The following is a 20,800-nucleotide window of genomic DNA, read 5'->3' as shown; positions in this document are numbered from 1 at the left end:
AAGATGGGCAACAAACAGAATCCTTCATCAGGAGTTAAGTTTAATCACTCCGGAGACCAAATACACTAAAATAACAATATGTTCACTTTTTGCAGGTGTAGTTAACTGGTATGCACGCACCATGTTCTGTAATTTCCAACAGCCAATGTTTTTTTATAAGGCAGCGTTAGGTCTTTTTTGAGAAATACATGTCTGACAAAAGTATAGGATATGATGAATATGCTTGAAAGTAATTTGGAATTGATGCTCACATGAGTTAAAACTATTTCAATATTTTGTACATACAACTCACGAGCAATCAAAATGAATACAATATTTAGTCTTTACTTTTCTAAGCAGTATGTATGAAAATAGTATTGTTTGATTTAACAAACAAAGGTCACTTACAGGTCCCATTCTTCACGCAAAGTTTCTCTGCTATAAATAGCAATCGGCAAAGAGAAAGAGTGTAATGTAATATTTGCAATGAATTGCCCAAGGAATATGCCCCTGGTTTCTTTTAAAGGACGAATTTTCTCCAAACTGTATAATGAAAAATTGTCAAATGAGCGTGACAACAATGCCAAGGAATGGAGCTGCGCTCAACGTGGAGACCCGGCTATTGCCACAAATATGGACAGTCTTGAAGTTGGACAAACCCCGCTGGACACTTTACATTGGGGACATGGAAATGACATCACTGCTAAAGATCAACCATCAAGCATTGGGTTTTATTCAAAATCACCTGTCAAAAGATCATTTAGCCCGAATAGCTAGTCTTACCTTGTAGATGTTGATCACCAGCCCTTCGTAGCTTGGAGAGACTGCTGAAGGAACCATTTATCGGGCCAGGCATTGCACGTGATATGGACATGCATCTACAGACCTGTGAACGGTGTATCAAGAGGAAAGTGACTACCGACAGGGCCTCATTACTAAACTTAAGTTGGTATGAATGGATTTACTTACCTTAGAGTGTGTTTAGTTTTACGCCGCACTCCGCAATATTCCAGCTATATGGCGGCTACTTACCTTAGAATCATCAAAAGGAGGACAGCAGTACATGCTAGTAATTACAGTTCACTGTACTGGATGCGTCCAAGCGTATCCTTGCAAGAACACCTCAGCTAGTTAGTCACTACAGTTTGCCAAAGAGGATACATTCTGAAAAAGGTGCTAACTTTGATGATCTGATGACTGAGCTTTGTAAAGTAAAGTTTGTATAGAATTGACAAAGGGTAATGGGTATGAAAGATTTAACAGAACTTTGTTGAATATGCTGGAAACACTGGATCCAGAAGACAAGTAGCGCCCTTAGTGCATGCCTATAACTGTACAAGGCATGAGACTACGAAACAGTCTCCATATTTTCTTTTGTTTGGACGACACCCGAGACTTTCCATAGATTTAGCCGTTGGTCTTGACATAGAACCAGTAAAACCACGATCTATGCTCAGTTAAACAGAGTCATTAAGGCATAGGAACTGGTTGTAAGAAAGGCGAAAACATCCCAGAACAAGCAGAAGGAGAATTATGACCGACGTCAGACGTCGGAGACAGAGTAGTGGTGAAGATTGTAGTCTTTGAAGGACCCCACAACATCGCTGACAAATGGGAAAACGATGTCTAGGTTGTGGTTAACAAGCTAATTACATCTGTGCGCGTTTACCTAGTTGGGAAAGAAAATGGTGAAGGAATAAGGAAGACCCTTCATCTCTACAGCGACAGGATATGCCAGTGCCAAAGTCACGTAGAACAGTACCATCAGCACCTTTCTCTAAGACAAGACCACAGTGGATGGCAACTGGAGATTATGTCATGTCAGTAACCACGGATATAAACTAGACGAGACGAGCACACTGACTGGAACCGGTGCGCTGTCAGTGCTCGTAACACACTCATCTCTGCAAAAAGTAATTCATGTGGACACCATTTTGTTGCAGGGGGGTAAATGCGTGTACATTGTGTAAATGTATCTAATCTACCTAATCTTATACGACGACATTTTTATATATTTATAGTTGCAATACGTTGTCAGACTGGCTGCCTCTTGTTTTTGCGTTTTCTGCACAGTTCTGTGTCACAGGGTTGGTTCATTTTGTGTTTAAGGGTCATAAGGTAACAGAATGGTATAAGTTTATGTCATAGTATATATAGTCTGTTTCATTATTAAGCCACGTGTTATGACAAGTCTTTATGCCAGCAGTAACTTTGTTCATCACTGTAAACATATGACGCGTAAAGTCACCTGTCTTATAATGTATTATTGTGTAATACCTGCATAAGATTTTAGAGATTCATATTTGTGTACTTTATTCATTATGAAGGCATGTTCATCAGATTTGATTTCATGTAATGTTCCACGTGTAATTATTGTTGTTACAGAGTGTCTTCTTCCACTACTGTATGAAATAAACAGATATCGGTAGCCTGTGGTTAATGATTGATCGTAACACCGCTGATAACATCGAACCAACTCGTGACAATGCATCAGCAATACATTTACTTTGCCTTTAATATGTTTGATGCCTAAATCAGATCTTGAATTCTAAATAACAGGTTCATCAAATCGTGAAGCATCTTCTTGCAGCATCACAGCTCCAATGTCACTCGCAACTACAGCCAGTCTTAAAGGGTTTTCAAACACTGGTATTTGGAGAAGAAGAAAATTAGCTTTCGTTTCACAACGGAACCAGACAAGCGGCTGTCTCGAACAAATTTTACGTTTTGGCCCATCACATTAGTGAAAGGTGATACCGCAGGTTTGAAATTGTGACAGTTTACTGGCCAGTCATTCCCTGAAATTAAGACTAAATTACAGTACGTTTCTTTAGTCAGTCACTCGAAGATGACACGGATCCTTTTCACTGGTTCGTCCCACCATGTTTGTTTGTTTGTTGTTTAACGCTGCACCCAGCAATATTCCAGTTATGTGGCAGTGGTCTGTAAATAATCCAGTTTGGACCAGGCAGTCCAGTGACATCATGACCCAACCATCTGACCCAGATCTTTACGATTTCTTAGGTTTCAGTGGAACCAGTGTCATTCAGTGGTAATATTACACTCTTACTATTTGCTGATTGAATTGTGTAAGTTACTTCACTGCAGATAATTCCCCTTTGAAAAAAAGGATTTGTCGGTAAATACAGATGAAATTTAACATAATTTTATTGTTGTCTTAATTTTTTTTTATATGTACATTGATTCTAAACGCTAGACATAGTGTACAAATTCATTCGACAAATTTTCAAATTGCTTGCTTCAAAACCAATCATGCTTCAAAAACGATTCGTCAATAAAGACTTAATGTCGTGTCATGATACTACATATGCTTGTGGAATCTATACAAGTTGATAGTAAGAATGAGAAACATGCATACCTGTTAAAATGCACACGTATAATACATTTTGAAATAGTGTATGTTTCGGCCACTAATTATTCTGTAGTGATTAACCTCAACTTCTGATGAAGGATTCTGTTTGTTGTCCATCTCTTGAACTACTGCGTCCTTCAATCGTTGCATCTGATGTGTGTGTTAACCTTCTTCCTGTCTGAAACAAAAACAGAGAAGCCCATGACTGAGCATAGATTTATAGCTGTTAGCCAACAGAGGTTTAATTTTAATTCGTGATATTGGGTGAGTTCATTGGGTACATGCTACACATATAAACAGTTGTTAGCAGTGAAACTGGAAATAAATGGGCAACCTATGAAACACATACTAGTATCATCCCAAGCTGATTCTGAACTAACTCGGGGCGGTGGGGTAGCCTAGTAGTTAAAGCATTTGCTCGCCACGCCTAAGACCCAGGTTCGATTCCCAATATGGATACAATGTGTGAAGTCCATATCTGGTGTCCCCCGCCGTGATATTGCTGGAATATTGCTAAAAGCGGCGTAAAACTAGACTCACTCACTCTGAACTAAATCTGGTGCAGAGCAACCAATATTACGGCTTAATAGATCAGGCGAGCAGACTTTGTTGGTCGCATGTCAAGGTACTCCCCTCGAATAGAGCATTAGTTATTGCATCAACCACCGGTTCGGGTACTCAAGACGCAAATGTTTACACGCCGACCGCTCAAATCATGGTTAGTGAGGCATTGAAGAACAAACAAACCATATGCAAGTTCATTGTAATATTCCACAAAATCGTTGTTGATGGAAAACATATCCTTCAAAAACAATGAAGGGGTTTAATCAAGTTAAATTATTTGCTGTCCATTTCACAAATAAACATCTTCCTTGTGTTCTTGTCCATGATATACTGACCACCATATATTCTTCTTCCAGTTCCCGCCTCCAACAGAACTTTCTCACGTAGATGGGGTTAACTCCATCCTTGTTTCCACCTGTACAAAAATGTGTACATACTGATCTTAGGACTTGTATCCTTCATACATGGAATGTTGACCTGAATATTGTTTACGAAGGGAAATAACCTAAAACATACCCCTCTGGGACAACAGTCATATTCAGCCAGAAAGATAAGACGATAAAATCAAATTTGGTTGTACTGCCATTTACCTGTGGCTAGACTGAGGGCAACGCCCACCACCTGCACGATGAGGAACCCAAACACATAATACAGCGTGTAAGAGAGGCTGTAGAAGGCGTCGAGACCTGACCTGATAGAAAGTAATTCTAAATAACTGGCAAAAAACAAACATGAAATAAGGAATTGTTAGGACACGTGTTAACTTTCAGAGGGAATACTTATAATAATTCATCACTACTGTTTGAACAACAAACGTACTTAGGTAAATCGATAAAATAATATGAAAACACTTAAAAGAGGAATTGGGTTAACCATTATATTCTACATAGTTTGTTTACAAGATATACAAAACAAAATGTCGCCAGTGTAACCCAGTATATTGATGTGGATCATCATCGGGTGAGTTTGGTGTTGTGATGGGCACTTCAGTTGTGAGGTTGACACTCGGGCAGTGATCTGTCGGGGCAGGGGGAAGAGGGGGCGTCTGCCTCACCCCTGGGGAAACACTTGCGCCGACCACCAGCCACGTCAGGAAGCTGACCCCAACCAGGAGCGCAAAAATGGCGCTCTGAGAAGATGAGGTGGACACGTAAGATATATGTTTCAATGACCTTGACTGTGATAGCATGTATTACCATGTTTGCATTATTAACTCCATTGCGCATACAGTTTGGACGATAAGAAGCGTCTGGTTGAAATTCAGAGAAACCGTTAAAAGAAACGGATCAGACAAAATTGTGCAATCATACCCTTTGTAGCCTTTGCTTATTCACAATTCAAAAAGCTCTTTTTGGAAGATTGTAGTAGCATGATGTTTTACAATGAACATTTGAACACTTGTATTTTGTAAACTTGACACATCCAGCAAACTGAAGGTCTGTGGGAGTAGGTCCAAGCAGGATACTATCAAATACTTCAATAAATTTGATATAAACATGTTTCTTTTCAACCAGTATTTCTCAACATAAAGAAATTATGATTGATGAGTTCAATTTATATCTGGGAACACTCGGGAATAATTACATGATGAATGGAACATCGGCAATACATACTCTTGTATTGACAAATGGGAACATGGCACCGAGGTAGAAAAGGCTGACCATTGGACCAGCTATGACTGCATTGGCGCTGTAAATCTGAAACAAAGTTTCTCCATGCAGTTGGCCTTATTTCAAACACAAAATGTTCAGTGGGAAAATATGCAGATGACTAATTATAAATTAGCTTCTGGTTTTGAGCCAGCATTACTTGCTGTTGTGGAGATGAAGTGCCACTGAAGAATAAAGAGGTTTACGCCGCTTTTAGCAATATTACACCATATATTGGCTTCCCACGTTGTACCCATGTAAGGGATCGAACAAGGGACTTGTGACGAGCGAAAGCTTTAACACTAGGCCACCGAAGAGAAAGTTGAAGGAATAATTTTCGATACACAGTTTAGATATTATTACTTTAGTACGTTCAAAGACAAATACTGGGATTTACTCCGTTATCACCTGAAGTAGGGGGATGGATTTGATGGATGCCACACATATCGCCAAGCAACAAATGAGAATTCCCCACGCCACCACTGAAAAGAGAAGCATGAAGTAGACTCCTTGACACATACTTACAATGTAGTCTGTTTTAGTATAGATTGGCTTTGATTATGTAAAACGTTTAGTATCATTAAAAACTGTTTAAGGTAAAATATGTTTGGTAAGTTGTCACCCAAGAACCATCTCTGATAATATAATATAGTATATTATGTACTTGAATGTAACCTATAAAATTCAGAAACAATAACTCGTATTGCCGTCACACCTGAAATTTTGGCGACTGCAATTTGTTTAAATTCCGACATTGTTGACACGCGGGGTTTTACAAACTCTTCCCATGTTATGTTAGCGAAGGCTGACAGTCCTGAAGATAATGAGCTGAAAAATATAAATGTTTAATTTATGTTAAGTTCATAGATTGTGGTCAAGCATGTCTTGCTTGACTGTTTTGATTTTGCCATCACAAGGGATAAATATTTTAATGTAGAAACAGTGAAGGATCTTTTTAGTGTTAATTATCATTTAATCATTGAATTTTAACAGAGAAATAGAATTGCTAGATAAATTTTGATGAATAGTTTGTAAATAGATATGTATTTTATTATTGGTAGTTTAGATGAGTAACTTAGATTGTTAGTGGCTGTACACTCGAAGGGGGTTAAAGTATTGTAAAAATATTGTCCCCCTAAGAGGGTACATAAGTCCCAAAACTTACCACATTTTAATCGTAGTATCTTTGTTCTTTTAACTTCCGGCTAAATTTTCCTACAATCGCCAGCTGCTGAAGGGATGGTGTAAATCCAGCTAGGGTCCATGCAGGTAGCAAATGTACTGTAAGGCCCCTTGGTCCCTAGTATGGTGCACTACCTTCATTTGCTGGTGATCTATAGCCTTTTATCTTGTATTGTCCTTATAGTGCTATTAGTTATAACCTTCCACACTAGTTTTAAATCTAATTGTGATATTCTAGTTGTTTTACTGTTCTTCGATGACAGGTTTTCTAATATACACATATTCCATTTCGATGTAAAATGTTCTCGTCAAATATTAACTCACTCACTCACTCATAGATTGTGGTTGTAGAGTTAGTGTTTGCGCAATCTGTTTATCCTTAGATATCACTCAGTCTGATAGATCGATACAGAATACATGCTATGTTATCTTGCCTTACTTGTTAATATAAATTAACATATTGGCATCTTAATGTTCATTTGTCCAAAATTCGTTATTGGCATGTCTCAAGGCATATCATCAAACTGACCTGAGAGACGCACTGTAGAGTGATGCAAGAAATAGTCCCGACATTCCTGGCAGGTTCCGAAATATGTCAAGTGTCAAGAATGGTAATACCTGGGGGAGTGAGAGAAGGGGGGCAAGAGGAATGTATGTCTAGCGTTGTAATTTCAATGCGCAATACGTACAGAGCGTACGTACTTATAAACAATATCTAAACAGTAACGTATATGTTTAAAGGAACAAAACGGGTTCACTGTAAAAGCTATTCTATTTCACTGCAAAGTCAGGATATGGGTACAGATTCACAAATTTTACAACGCCTGTATGAATATACCAAATAGTGAGAACCAATTGAGCAGATGATATGGTAACTAGTATTTAATCCGTATGATGCATAACTTTTGTGTAGACAATAAATAAAAGATCATGATCGTACCTGATTAATATTGTCGATTTGATTGGACGATATAGGGTCGCATCTCTTGTAGTCATAGTAACCATATGCCACAAGACCAATAAGGACGCAAAGGATTCCAAAGATAGGACTACAGAATAGCCCTACCAGCACCGCTCTTTAACGAGAATATTAAGTTGTTATGGTACGTCACTCAACGTAAAATAAGATATAATTCAGATAAGCTAGATAACATGAGCTGCCTTCTTGCATGTCCATCAGTCAAAGATTTATGCCTAATATTGTCAAATGAAACTCCTGCAAAAGTGTTTGCTGTTTAAAGCCATACTCAGCAATATTGCAGCTACATGTATGTAAAAAATCGAGACTTAACCAGGGAATCCAGCGTGTGACGTCATGAGCAAGGACGTACCCAATTGGGATATGATCATATGTGTCAACCGTGTCAACGAGTCTGACCACCCGCTCCTGCTAGTCGCCTCTTATGACAACCATGGGCTGTTGAAGACCAGATCTAACCCGGAGTTTCACGTATGTATGACCACCAGCTCCTGCTAGTCACCTCTTATGACAACCATGGGCTGTTGAAGACCAGATCTAACCCGGAGTTTCACGTATGTATGACCACCCGCTCCTGCTAGTCGCCTCTTATGACAACCATGGGCTGTTAAAGACCAGATCTAACCCGGAGTTTCACGTATGTATGACCACCCGCTCCTGCTAGTCGCCTCTTATGACAACCATGGGCTGTTGAAGACCAGATCTAACCCGGAGTTTCACGTATGTATGACCACCCGCTCCTGCTAGTCGCATCTTATGACAACCATGGGCTGTTGAAGACCAGATCTAACCCGGAGTTTCACGTATGTATGACCACCCGCTCCTGCTAGTCGCCTCTTATGACAACCTTGGCTGTTGAAGACCAGTTCTAACCCGGAGTTTCACGTATGTATGAATGTATTACTCTAATTTTAACGGAAGCATTTATCAAAATATCGGAAGAAACTTAATAGATATTGTACTTAAAGCTGTGAGTTCGTATGATGTTATTCAGCATGTGCTGACAATATTTGTATGCAGAGACTCACTCATCGGATTCCATTGGATGTAAATTGGACAGTGAAAATCATCTGAATGGATGAAGAATGAGCTGTACCGGACCCTTGTATGATATGAGCGAAGGCTTATAATGGCAAGCTGTTCCAGGTATAATGCAATTACTACGCATGATTATGGAAACAAATGAAATTGAAAATATGTGCACACACCTCCTTGCTTCAGTGAGTGACTTCGTGGCGGCAATACGCTGTAGATAAGCGGGCTGGAAAAGTAAACCCATCCCAACAAATACCCTGGCAACTCCCAAGTTCCACACGGTGTGTCGGATTGTGGGGTCAAGGTCAAATCTGTAAAACGCAAAAGCAGTATGAATGGACATTGCATGATGACCATGAGCCATGTGGTCTTTCACCTATTAGCGCTATCACAATACCACATGAAATTCAGGTTATGACTGTGTCCCTGTCCATGATTAATATAATGGGTAGTTCAGTAGTACGGTCAATGCATCCAGAAACAAATGGATAAACTCATGAATCTGACAAACATCGTTTTCCTGTTTCGAACAGCAAACTTCTTCAACATCAACGTCCAGGGCGAAAATTCCCACCTACATCATCAAACTTTACATGTTCACTGGTAGCTCAGGCTGATTCGATTCAACAGGATAAACAGTTGCAATAACTGGTGCAGGCCTGTCATGAGTTTCCTCTATTTGATGGGACCGATAATAATACGAACAATAAATTGTGAAATGAATTACTAAATACATAGGGAACGTTCTACACGAAACCTCAATCAGATCATTCCCAAAAAAAACGATCCTTTAATAAATATCGATTGCTCCACGATGCATATCGGAGAACTACCTTTGAGCGAAAAAGAGACACAATATGACTGAAAGAAATCTGAATATTTCCACGACCAGCTTGTGTGTCGAACGCTTTAATGTTGCTGAATTTGTATGTTCCCCAACCCAACAAAAGTATTCAATGTATTCAGGAGCAATATTTTGTAATATCTATGCATATTCTGTATGTATGCGCACGTGTGTGTGTATGGCATAGCGTATGTATTAATATTTTCAATTGGATATATTAATTATTAGCGACACGTAAAATAATGGAGCTAATTAAATCAATCAAACTGGTTGGAAATCAAAATATGCAATATCTCGTCAGTGGACAATTATTTCGAAACGTGTTTGGCCTACAAGATCATCTCACAGCATTAAATACATTTCGCCTGGTATAGAACACTTGATACAATAATAGGATGACAATTTTCTACACCTTCAGTTAGAAAAACCGTTATACGCATCCCGCCTGAAAGCAGGCATCTTGCAAAGATCCATGAACGTCAGGAGGCCAGACTGTTTTCCAGAGATGAAGTTAGGATTTGCCTCTAATACACAAATGGTACACAAAATGTTCCAGTCGGTGAATGTCTTTAAAATCTTGATTGAATGAACATGAGTGATTGTACCCCAAAATGTGAACAGCAAAGATTGGAGCTGTTCAACCCATTGTCTATTCTTCCTCTAACAACACCAGCACTCACATGAACACAAGCCTTCCTCCTGAAAGTACCCTGTTCCATATCTCCTGCACTCCTCCTACCTCAATGGTTGCCTGTTTAAATTAACATCATACTATCATTAAACGGCATGTTTTATGCAATATTATTCTAGCAAATCATCATAGCGAGAAGGGGACACTAGAAACGAGCTTCATAGTTCATACATTAGATTCGAACCCGGGCCTTCGGTGTCACGTGCATACGCAATGACCACTTAGCTATTCCACCACCCTTAACATCAAAAGAGATTTACTTGACATACATCTGACAGTGAATGACTTTTGTGAACGACTACGTCTGCATTTTGTGTGACGTTCTACATTACATGATCCCAGAACTATGTGAAAGTTATTTCAATACATTAAGTAAAATATTTCTCACCTTTATTATAACAGCTAGTACCCCAGCAAACATAATGATGTACTGGAGAACATCTGTCCATATCACCGCTTTCAGGCCACCCTGGGGACACAATAATATAATTATAATACATAACAATGTAAATAACCTAGAACCTGACATTTATCAGTAGAAAGGAAATTTAGACACGTTTTACAAAACACTAAACATATATTTCTTTGATATACCCGAAACGTTTAGCACAGCCAACAACATACGTCCAAGTATAAATGACATTAAAATCGTATCCTGTATTAATAATCGACTCAGCTATGGCGAATACTTTACTCATCAAAACATAATAACAATATTTTAATCGATAACAATAAGTGAGATGTAAAGATCATTTTTTAAACCTCCAGTGAGATACTCATTTTGAAATATTGTCGCCGAAATTGATTATCCCAGGCGCATTTTCTTATATCAACAGATAAAGGACCTTCCTATCAACTGTTTCCTCAGCATCTTTGCACCATATCATGTGATCATATGACTGAATCACAGGTTTCACTAGAAATACATGTTTCACCAGATAATGTATCTTATTCATCATCGAAATATATCTTGTGGCATGTTTGGGTATTTGCCAGGGGTAGATGTACGAAGGATATAAACTAACGAATACATCAATATCACACCACTGTCAATATCACTGGAAAGAAACCAATAATGATAAGGATCAGGGTAGACGTTGCTCAAGATATACATTACACGTACCCCTTTAACTTCTTAGTTCTGTGACTAGTTTGAAAATGGTGTAGCAAACTGAGTTTTTTTATTTGGAGTTAAACCGGATGACAAAATGAACATGAAGCTGTATTGGGAAACAAATTAATTGTACCCAATCCGATAGCGCACTGACAATGTATGTTCATGTTGTTAGAGAGAAAACAGTTTTTCAAAGTTCCAAGACATTAGAAGTGTTCCTCCGATAGACATAGTCAAATATGAAATTATTTTCGGGAGCAAGTATTTTGTATTTGAAATAATCATATCGCTACAAATACATCCAAGATAATAACGCTGCATATTGTGTGGTCAAGAATAACTTACAATAGTTGTGTAAAGAACAACTGCTGCTGACGTCGCTAAGATTGACCCCAAGGTAGAGAACCCTGTCACTGGAAAATATGAATAAGATGTTCAATCGCAACACGCGAGTAAATAATGCCTCCAGCTGGTTGTGCTATGGTCAGTATTGGATTCATGTTTATCATCCAAAACTGTGTTCCACAGGAGATATCGCTTGTGTGTTTTGACAGTATATTTTGTACAATGCCCTGACAATGCTATGACGTCATGAGCTTGATGACGTCACAATGCTATGACACCGCTGCACTGGAAGTCTAATGGCAGAACGGTGTTCAGAGATGTACTTTTTTCAATGAAAACTAATGAAGAGTGATTTTGTACAACCACTCGTTGATAAAAGTAAAAATATCCTCGGCAAGCCTCGGGTATTTGTAACTTTATCAACTCGTGGTGATATATTTGATATCAAAAGACACTCGGGTGAGATTCTCTATGTATTATGAGATTGGTGGGGTTAGTCGCTGTGTAGGTATGACGTTTATGCTAGAATGTTTCCACTGTGTATAAATTCGTTCATTCTATGTACAATGTCTAAACAACATCGTTCAATTGCCTTACCAGCCTGCAATGCTATTCCTTGCCCAAACAAGATGATGCTCATGTAAAAGACCTGAAATATAAGCAGTATAGTTAATTTTAAACCAAAAGTGACAGTGTTCTTCAATCTGATTGGGTTGAAAAGTATGATCGAACGGTATTCGATTCCCTGAAATTGTGAGACTATTGGCTGCATATTAATACGTACAAATAATCGGTACTTTTTTCAATGAATGCAGACAGAAAAAACAGGTGCCGACCTTTTGGTTTACTTTTGTGTTTGCATTGTCGATAAACATCATGTGTTGGCCAATTTCCGGGTGTTATTGAGTAACGCCGTCTGTTCCAAATGAATTCACGTGCTTCCAAAACTCAGTAACACCCGGAAATTGGCCAACACATGATGTTTATCTCCTAAATATGTAACGACTCTTAGCGAGTTCTTGTGATCGTAGAACTTGAGATAGGAGAGGTTGAGTAAGTAAAACGTAACTATTTCAAACCACAGACTGTTCTATTTGGGCGCTATGTGGCCTGTGTTTTACTGTATGTCTCTGGGCATCAAGTGATGGCCTGTCGGGCATTTTGGGAGTGAAGCGACGAAACACGGCGATAATAAAAGCGGTGTACATGTACGTTTTCGCTAAGTACAATTTCCTTTAAAGACAGAAAAAATATATAATGGCATATCTCAACCCGTACCACAACCTTACAGCAATGGCATTCAACATAATACATCTCTGCTAAAAACATTTAGTGAAGCCTGCACTTCCCTCCTCGATAGCAATGAGTATCGCCAGTTACTATTGCGGCAGTGGTCACCTACATCTTCTGTAAAAGGAATACCGTAGTGGTGGAAGTATACAGTGTTTTGAAAGTCGTCATTTCTTGTCTTTACTTAAACACAGCCAGACTTAACAGATGTTGCTGGTAATGCATTTTTGTTTGCCAGAAATGGCTTCCACATGAACACCATAGAGCACTGATGGCCACGTTTTCAAAATATGATAAATTACATCACGTCAGTGGAGACGGTTTGAAGTGATGGGTGACATTACCTTATTAATGTCTCAGGGTCTTGTAACGCAAAAACCACGAATCAAGGTGTATATTGTCACTGACGGGGTGTTGACACAATATGAAAGGAAAGGGAGCCTGTCGATTCCTTCCAGAACAAATTCAGCATTGCTCACTTACAATTACCCTGTAAAACCAAAATGCCTTTCGGGACAAATAATTATAGCTACAAAATGAGACATAAAGGACGAAAATCTGGGATCCAGCGTCTTCGGAAGCCCTATGTATTGTGTCTTTGCCCAGAATCTGTACGCCTTTTGTCACTTAATCTTTATATGTGGAAACAATCTCAACATGTCTACTACAAAAATATTTCGAACGTTTACTGATGCCTTGAATGTTGTAACCTTGATCGAACATTTGAACAAGAATCGTATGGTGTTCTTTAAAATCTTGACATAAAGAGCATGCTCGATTGTACTTCAACATCTTTGAAATGTACACACTTAGGACTGGAACTCTTGAAATATCGGTCGTCATAATGTGAAAGTCATACAGTCTTGTGGAGAATTTGTGTCACGCTGAATCTGTGCATAGATCAAAATATGAAACAATGAAAAATGCTCACTTTGGTATGCAGAAAGTACGCTACTGTACATCTTTCTGTTAGAGAAACCACAAATTGTCTTCAACACAAACATTCTTGCAAGGAATTTAGGTCATACCAAATTTATCAAAATGGGAAGTCACTATTATATCTTAAGGTTAGCTTTAAAGAGTAAAGTTAAGACATTTCCCATTGAGAGACATTATTTGTTTTGAAAGAGTTGCTTACTTAAATCGGTACATATTATGCGACATCCTATTATGGCGTGGAGGAACTTGATATCCCGATGCAGTTGCCATGATTTGGTTATGACATAATTCGTATTATGTACGTAAATGGCCTTGTAAACATGAACATTATTGATTTCTTTGTACTCAATGTCTTTCCCAGCAAATTTCAAATTCAGACATTATATTTCCTATGAGCATCATCACGGTGAGACCACAAGTGCAGATAATGAATCGGCAATAAGTGGGGATGGACATTTATAGGACGTGTACATGTGTGCTGACACTTGATGATATATCAAAGGTCCGATCCAGTCCTGGCCTAAAGGAACTGTCCACAGCATTTGTCTTCGTCATACGTATTTTGTTTTTAGTTTTCAAATTGGATATTGTGAGTGAAAATCGAATAAAATTTGTTGCTGAGAGTGAGCAAGCCAGTGGATAATATTCTATATTCGGGGTCAGGTTTATTGAATGTTATTTTTATAACTTTATTGAAACGTGATAGTTACAGTTTGAGTTGATAAATACTATGCGTCATTAATAAAGGGGCAAATGATTTACAGCACATGTAAAAAAATAATACAACTAAGAGTGTCATCATAATGTTAAATGACTTGGCAAACGTGACACATCGTGACATACTGACAAAAAGTTCAAACAGCACTAGCAAACTAGACCAACCCCAAAAATGACAAACATGAAGCATTCGGTCATTCAATATCTTGTGTACCCATCTCGAGCGTCCAAGACACAGGTGCACCTTGTTCTCATGCTCCTGGGGCGGCGGGGTAGCCTAGTGGTTAAAGCGTTCGCTCGTCACGCCGAAGACACGTGTTCGAATCCCCACATGGGTACAATGTGTGAAGCCCATTTGTGGTGACCACGCCGTGACATTGCTGGAATACTGATAAAAGCGGCGTAAAACTAAAATACAAACACAACAACTCTCATGCTCCTTATCAAGTTCATAAGGACATTTTGCGGAATTGCATTTCATTCCTCTACTAGAGCCCTGCGGAGTCCTGGGAGATCCACAGGTGCTGGGTGACGTGTAGATACACGTCGTCCGAGTTCATCCCAGGCATGCTCAATTGGGTTGAAGTCTGCCGAGCATGCTGGCCACTTTATTCGCTCTCCACTCTGATGTCTAAGGAATTCCGTGACAATCCCGGCCATATGATGCCTAGCGTTGTCGTCTTGCAGTAAAGAGGGTCGACCATAAATGCCATGTATAGCTTGCAAGAAAGGTACTGCTATAGGAGCCAGAATCTCGTCCCAATAACGCTGTCCGGTATGATTAACGTCGACCACGTGCAGTGGAGTACGTCCAGTAGGAGTTATCCCTGCCCACCAAATCGGTTATGCGTGGCCACAGTTGCATGTGTGATTCACTCTCCATTGCGATGATAAATCCTCTGCCGACCATCATGGAAGACAAACCGCGCCTGCCTGTGACGTGGTGTCAGTGGTGGATGCACGGCAGGTCGCCTACAGCAGAGTCCGACTGCCATTAAACGTCGACGAACGGTGCTCCTGGATATCCTAACATTGTTGACATTGAAGTGTTCTGTCTGAAGTTCTGCTGCGTTACGTAATATGTGTCGTAACGCAGTGTTATTCATGTGCCTATCACCTCCGACTGTTGTGACTCTGGGGTGTCCTGGTCGACGTGCATATTCCATTGGACTGAAATCTCTGCCACAGTCTACCAGTAGCTCTCTGACTCACATTAACGCGGACAACAACCTGCCGCTGAGTTTGACAAGATTCCAAAAGGCCTATAGCCTGACCCCTTTCAGCAAGTGTCAAAAAACGTCTCATTTTATGCTGCGATTTCAAACAGGTATCTGAACAGTGCATCAATGCATGTGTATTGTCCTCCACTTTCCCTGGATAGAGCGCCTTGCACGTGCAAATCATTTACATTTAGTGGCAATTGGATTTCCATATTGACAATTTGAATAAATAATGTGCCATTTGAAACAGAATGTATCGGACGTTAATGAACGTTATGATGACATTTCAACGGCCAGGTGTGTTTTTTCCATACTGTTAAGAAAGTTTGTAAAGCATCCAGTTGTATATATTTCAAACAAAAACGAAGATTTTACAACTTTTAAGAAATAGTGTTACCAATAGCTTGACCCTTCATTAATGACGCCGAGTATATTCAAGTAGGATATTATCAACATTTACAGCATTGTCCATGCTTTTCGTCAATTGCTCTAACTGAACTTAAACGAATAATCTGAAAGCATGGTATTAGATTCCTTTAAGGAATAAACATAAAAAATGAACAAGTAAATAATTATTCCCCCACTGTTTTACACTGTTCGTTTTGAGTATTTTTTTTCTATATTAGACAAATGAATCATAACATCAGTTATTACATAATCTTTGGGCATCTGGGGCATGGGATTGGGTTCTGTATGTTTCCATGGATTTATCTGCATCTGCTCAGAAGCCCCAAATCTGCATCAATTGTTAGTACAATGTTCCCCTTATCATGTGTGTACTGTCCTAAAATATATTAGTAATTTGATTTGTAATCCTTTATAAAGATATACATCCTGGTCACACTTCCCCGAATTGTTGCCTGCCAGTATTTAGGCATAGGTATGTGACAAACGTAGAAAACACCCAGGGGATCTACGATAAAGCAAATGTAGTTGCCATGTTTATTTACTAAACAGTCGGATTCATCTTTCAGAACAAGTGAAACCAGTGATGCCAAAATATCCGAACAGAGGGTCTGCAGTTTGTCTAGCATTGAATTAAAATGCAATTCTCACTCAAATGAAATTATTGTTCTCTATTCAAAAGAATCATCATTTGTCCAAGACGTTGTATGTTGTCTACTGGCCTTGTAAATTCAGTACAAAGTCGGTACAAGGAATGTATCATAAGGTAAAAGGTTTTATCAATCAAGTCATATGGTATACGGCTATTGCTTTTCAGTTAATAATAATTATCCTCATCAGAGACCATATCTTGAAAGACACAACACTAACATACATTGCACAATGCAAATCAAAGAATATTCATCACTAAGTAACTGACAAGTGTTACTTATACATGAAATAACTTGTGTTTAGATGCAATTCTCATTCAGCTGAAACGGCAAAAGCACTAGGCATTTGGTGCTTTGAATGGTAGCAGAATTTCACGGCGAATTTGTCAACAGAACAAGTACAAATAGGTTATTTGAAACGTGAATCAGTGACGAATCAAATCACCAACTTTCATCTGACTTCGTTTCAAAGGTAGGATGAAACAGACTTCTTTTTCAAAGTATGGACTTGCTCTAAATATGAAACAAAGTTTGAATTTGCAAAGTAATCAAAATAATCTAATCCGACAATTTAGTTATTCCTTGACGTCATAGAGCATGTTTTAAAAGGGCAATTGTAACTCTTTTTCAAAAGAAAGCCAAAATTTCATGGGTCAAACAGCCAAACTACATGTTTCTGGCCTGCGGAAATCGAACTTTTAATTTCCACACGAGTCTTACATTCTCCACACAAGACGCTCCCATCAGGATGAGACTGAGAACTCTAGACTTGAAGCGACCCTCGATATACTGAAAAGACAAGAATAACGTGAATAAACGGGATTTTGTTTTCACAAATACATATTACAAGGCAATGAAAAGATACAGATGCAGTCAAAATGTTCATCATCGAGTCCATTGAAGAATTGGTAATCAGCTGACAATCCTCAGTTAATTTATTTCACCCTCGTTCATGGTACGTGACATAAATATTATTGATGATTGTTTAGCTGACACATATAATTCGAAGGGCATTATGTAGATATAACCACCAAAAATCATATCTGTAAGCTTTGGAAAGTTTTCAGTTCTAATATATTATACTTACAATACGAGAAAACATTAGGTAAAAAAGTTCAGTATCATGTAGTGTCAGTCTCGTCTGTTCAATATTTAAGACGTATATTTATTAAATACGTTTAGATTCTACCTGTGAATAGAATGCGGGAAGTGAACCAGAATTCATAATATTCTGCCTGCAAATTATATTCTGAAAGCGTGAATAGATAAATGTATTCCCGGATACTTGTTTCGGTTGACTGACAAACATCTCATATCATAAAGGTTATTTTGTGAACAAAATTATCATGAATGGGTAGTATTTGTATTGGATCAAAGACCTATATCGGTGGACTCCTTCGCGACCTCTGTTTTTTGGCAGGGCCATGTTATGGTAACGGTTCCCTTTTTACTGATTGTTTCGCCTAACCGTGAACATTTATTGTACTTTGTGTCTTCATAAACCTGTTTCAAAGCTATTCCCACACTCTAATTCACTGAAATTCTGGATGTCGCTCTCTGAATTATAACCGTTTGTAGAACAGCATATAGGCACGACTAGACCGCTTACAAATACTGCATTGAAGTGTAACGAATTAACGTAAAAGTGTTGATAATGGACACGAACAATACTAGTGGTTCAGTGCGATTTTACGACTTTTCACAGAAGTTTCAAAATCAAGAATAACCTCTACACCAACTGTGTTCGAAACAATATTTCGGCAATATTTCTTTCCATACACATTGTATATCATACAGTATCGGATTTGGAGTCACGTTCATGCCTGAAATTAATATTTAAGTCTGATAGGACTTCATTCAGTTGGCTATAACTCGTCACCTTCCGCAATCGGGGTTAACAGCTGTTTACAAATATACACAATTTTAAATGGTATTTGTGAGCGCTTTTACAGATATTAACGTGTTGTGAAAACCGGTTGAGGTACCGCCACTAGAAATTGTATCGGTGGTTGGGAATTGGATTTCCGTAGACGTTTGTTGTGAATCTCTTTTATACGGAAGACACAGATTAACCAACCAGAAACTGGGGACTACGGTTGCTTCGCTTACTCTCGAACAGTGACACGAGAAACTGCAATTTCTCGTAGCTCTGTGGTTATTCTCAGAATAATAGTAGATACATTTGACCCAACTAACACTAAAGAGTTATATGTGCAGCCCAATTTATGGTGATTTGAGGATGAAAGATAATTTCTCATTTGCCAAGTGAATGAATGCAGAACCCAATAAGCAAAGCCCTGTCATGGAGAAGAGAATACAAAAGTAAACAACACCTGAAATGGGCTTGATATGTTTAGTCTCTTCAACAGGCCCAGAAGGAGGTACATCTCCAGAAGTTTTCCCACGGATAGCGCTAATTCACTGAGAATCCACATGATGCCATTGTTGTACGCCTCCGCTGATGCTCCAAGTATTTTAATGTTCGACGTCAGGGTAGCAAGTATGGACAAGGCGACGGGGAAGAAAGTCAGTTTTCGTCCAGCCAGAAGGTATTCGTCCAGCCTACCGTGTCTGCCAACTATGGCGTGATATATGCCAATACTCACCGAAACGGCAACCATGACGCCAAACACTGCGTAGTCCCATTTCCCAAACGTGTGAGACTCCATCTGCATTCCTTCTGCTGCAGTACAAAGGCCTTTAAACAAATAATCTATACTATCATTAATATATTTTTCTGTAAATGCTACAACAATGAATCTTTCGAAGAGTCCTTGTATATTATCGACAAATGAATCTTTTAGCCGTATCCCATATAAACCTAAGATAGAAAATATGTGAACTATCCTCATCAGAACCAACACCAGTGTGGGGCGCTTGTACAGCTGATTCTTCACCAGAAAGTACATTAAATAGTCATGCCACGTTTGATTTGAAATACTATTTATCAGAATACGGTTGTGAATTTACGCCCAAATTGCTTAGTGTCGTACATTTTCTCATTCAAATCACGCATTTCCTTTTGCTTTTTTGAATGATTAACATGTATTATCAACCCAATATTGTGATATCTTAAGTGGTGTGAGAAAGGTTCTTTAGAGTCTGAACAATTGGGCACATATATCCGACAATAATATATGCTTCCACGAGTAAGATGTCAATAGCATACCATTTAATGTAATATATTCAGTGCATGTGAATTAAACCGAGCCTTACGAGCGTGACATGAATACTGGTGGAGTAGGTGTGGATGGTCTGGTTGAGGATAATCCAAGGCCAACAATGCAAAGAAGTGAACAAGAAGGGACGATGAGAAGGCTGATTTTGCCATTCCAATAAACCTTCTATGTAAATACAATATATTTGTTTGAGTCACCTCTTCGTTGTTTGGTTAAGGTCATGAGCGTAACCTTTTCATTCTCTTGTAGCTATATCAGCGTTTTTATAAAGACTGCGCGAAAAGAGTCATGGGTAGAAAATTACAAGATCGTTGTAAAAATTATAAATTGACGGATGGGTGATTCCAGGCGATACTTTGAAGTGCCTGAAGGTAAGACAACGAATCTCAAAAAAAGTGTTCGTACTTGGTAATGTTCCAGTTAGAATAACAAAGCATTTGTTCCAGATTGTTTAAGTTGGCTGAGGGTAAAGTTTACCTCTGGTTTTATAATGTACCGTGGAGGAAAAAGACAGTCGCCAAGTTGGTGAGGTCCAGACTGGATGTTGGCAATTGCAATATCGCTACAGGACGCCTTGAAGCTTTTCCCAATCATTTCAACATACACCAGAGCACCGTATCTCGCTATTGGATTGGCATATCTGTC

General features: G+C 38.8%; 1 protein-coding gene across 1 annotated transcript; it reads right to left on the bottom strand.

Moving 5' to 3' along the window:
- Positions 1-3,434: 3,434 nt before the first annotated feature.
- LOC124269747 (sodium-coupled monocarboxylate transporter 2-like) lies at positions 3,435-19,651 on the bottom strand. The gene is made up of 13 exons (XM_046704778.1): positions 19,583-19,651; positions 17,697-17,765; positions 10,685-10,765; positions 10,286-10,356; positions 8,935-9,072; positions 7,688-7,823; positions 7,277-7,365; positions 6,342-6,393; positions 5,530-5,613; positions 4,849-5,045; positions 4,507-4,631; positions 4,252-4,331; positions 3,435-3,530 (listed from the first exon to the last, which is right to left on the bottom strand). The coding sequence occupies exons 1-13, from the start codon at positions 19,649-19,651 to the stop codon at positions 3,435-3,437; spliced, it is 1,287 nt and encodes a 428-aa protein (XP_046560734.1).
- Positions 19,652-20,800: the final 1,149 nt, after the last annotated feature.

This window comes from Haliotis rubra, unplaced genomic scaffold, assembly GCF_003918875.1.
Source record: "Haliotis rubra isolate DU_JTF1 unplaced genomic scaffold, ASM391887v1 Scf1017, whole genome shotgun sequence".
NCBI lineage: Eukaryota > Metazoa > Mollusca > Gastropoda > Lepetellida > Haliotidae > Haliotis > Haliotis rubra.
This window is presented reverse-complemented; position numbering and strand designations above follow the sequence as displayed.

Excerpts from the sequence above, each read along its gene's own strand:
- LOC124269747 (XM_046704778.1), bottom strand. The coding sequence starts at position 19,651 with ATGCAGATGGAGTCTCACACGTTTGGGAAATGGGACTACGCAGTGTTT. Across the intron at positions 9,073-10,285 it reads GGAGGAAGGCTTGTGTTCAT|ATTTGACCTTGACCCCACAA; the intron begins GTGAGTGCTGGT and ends TGCGTTTTACAG. Across the intron at positions 5,046-5,529 it reads TCCCATTTGTCAATACAAGA|AGCGCCATTTTTGCGCTCCT; the intron begins GTATGTATTGCC and ends TCATCTTCTCAG.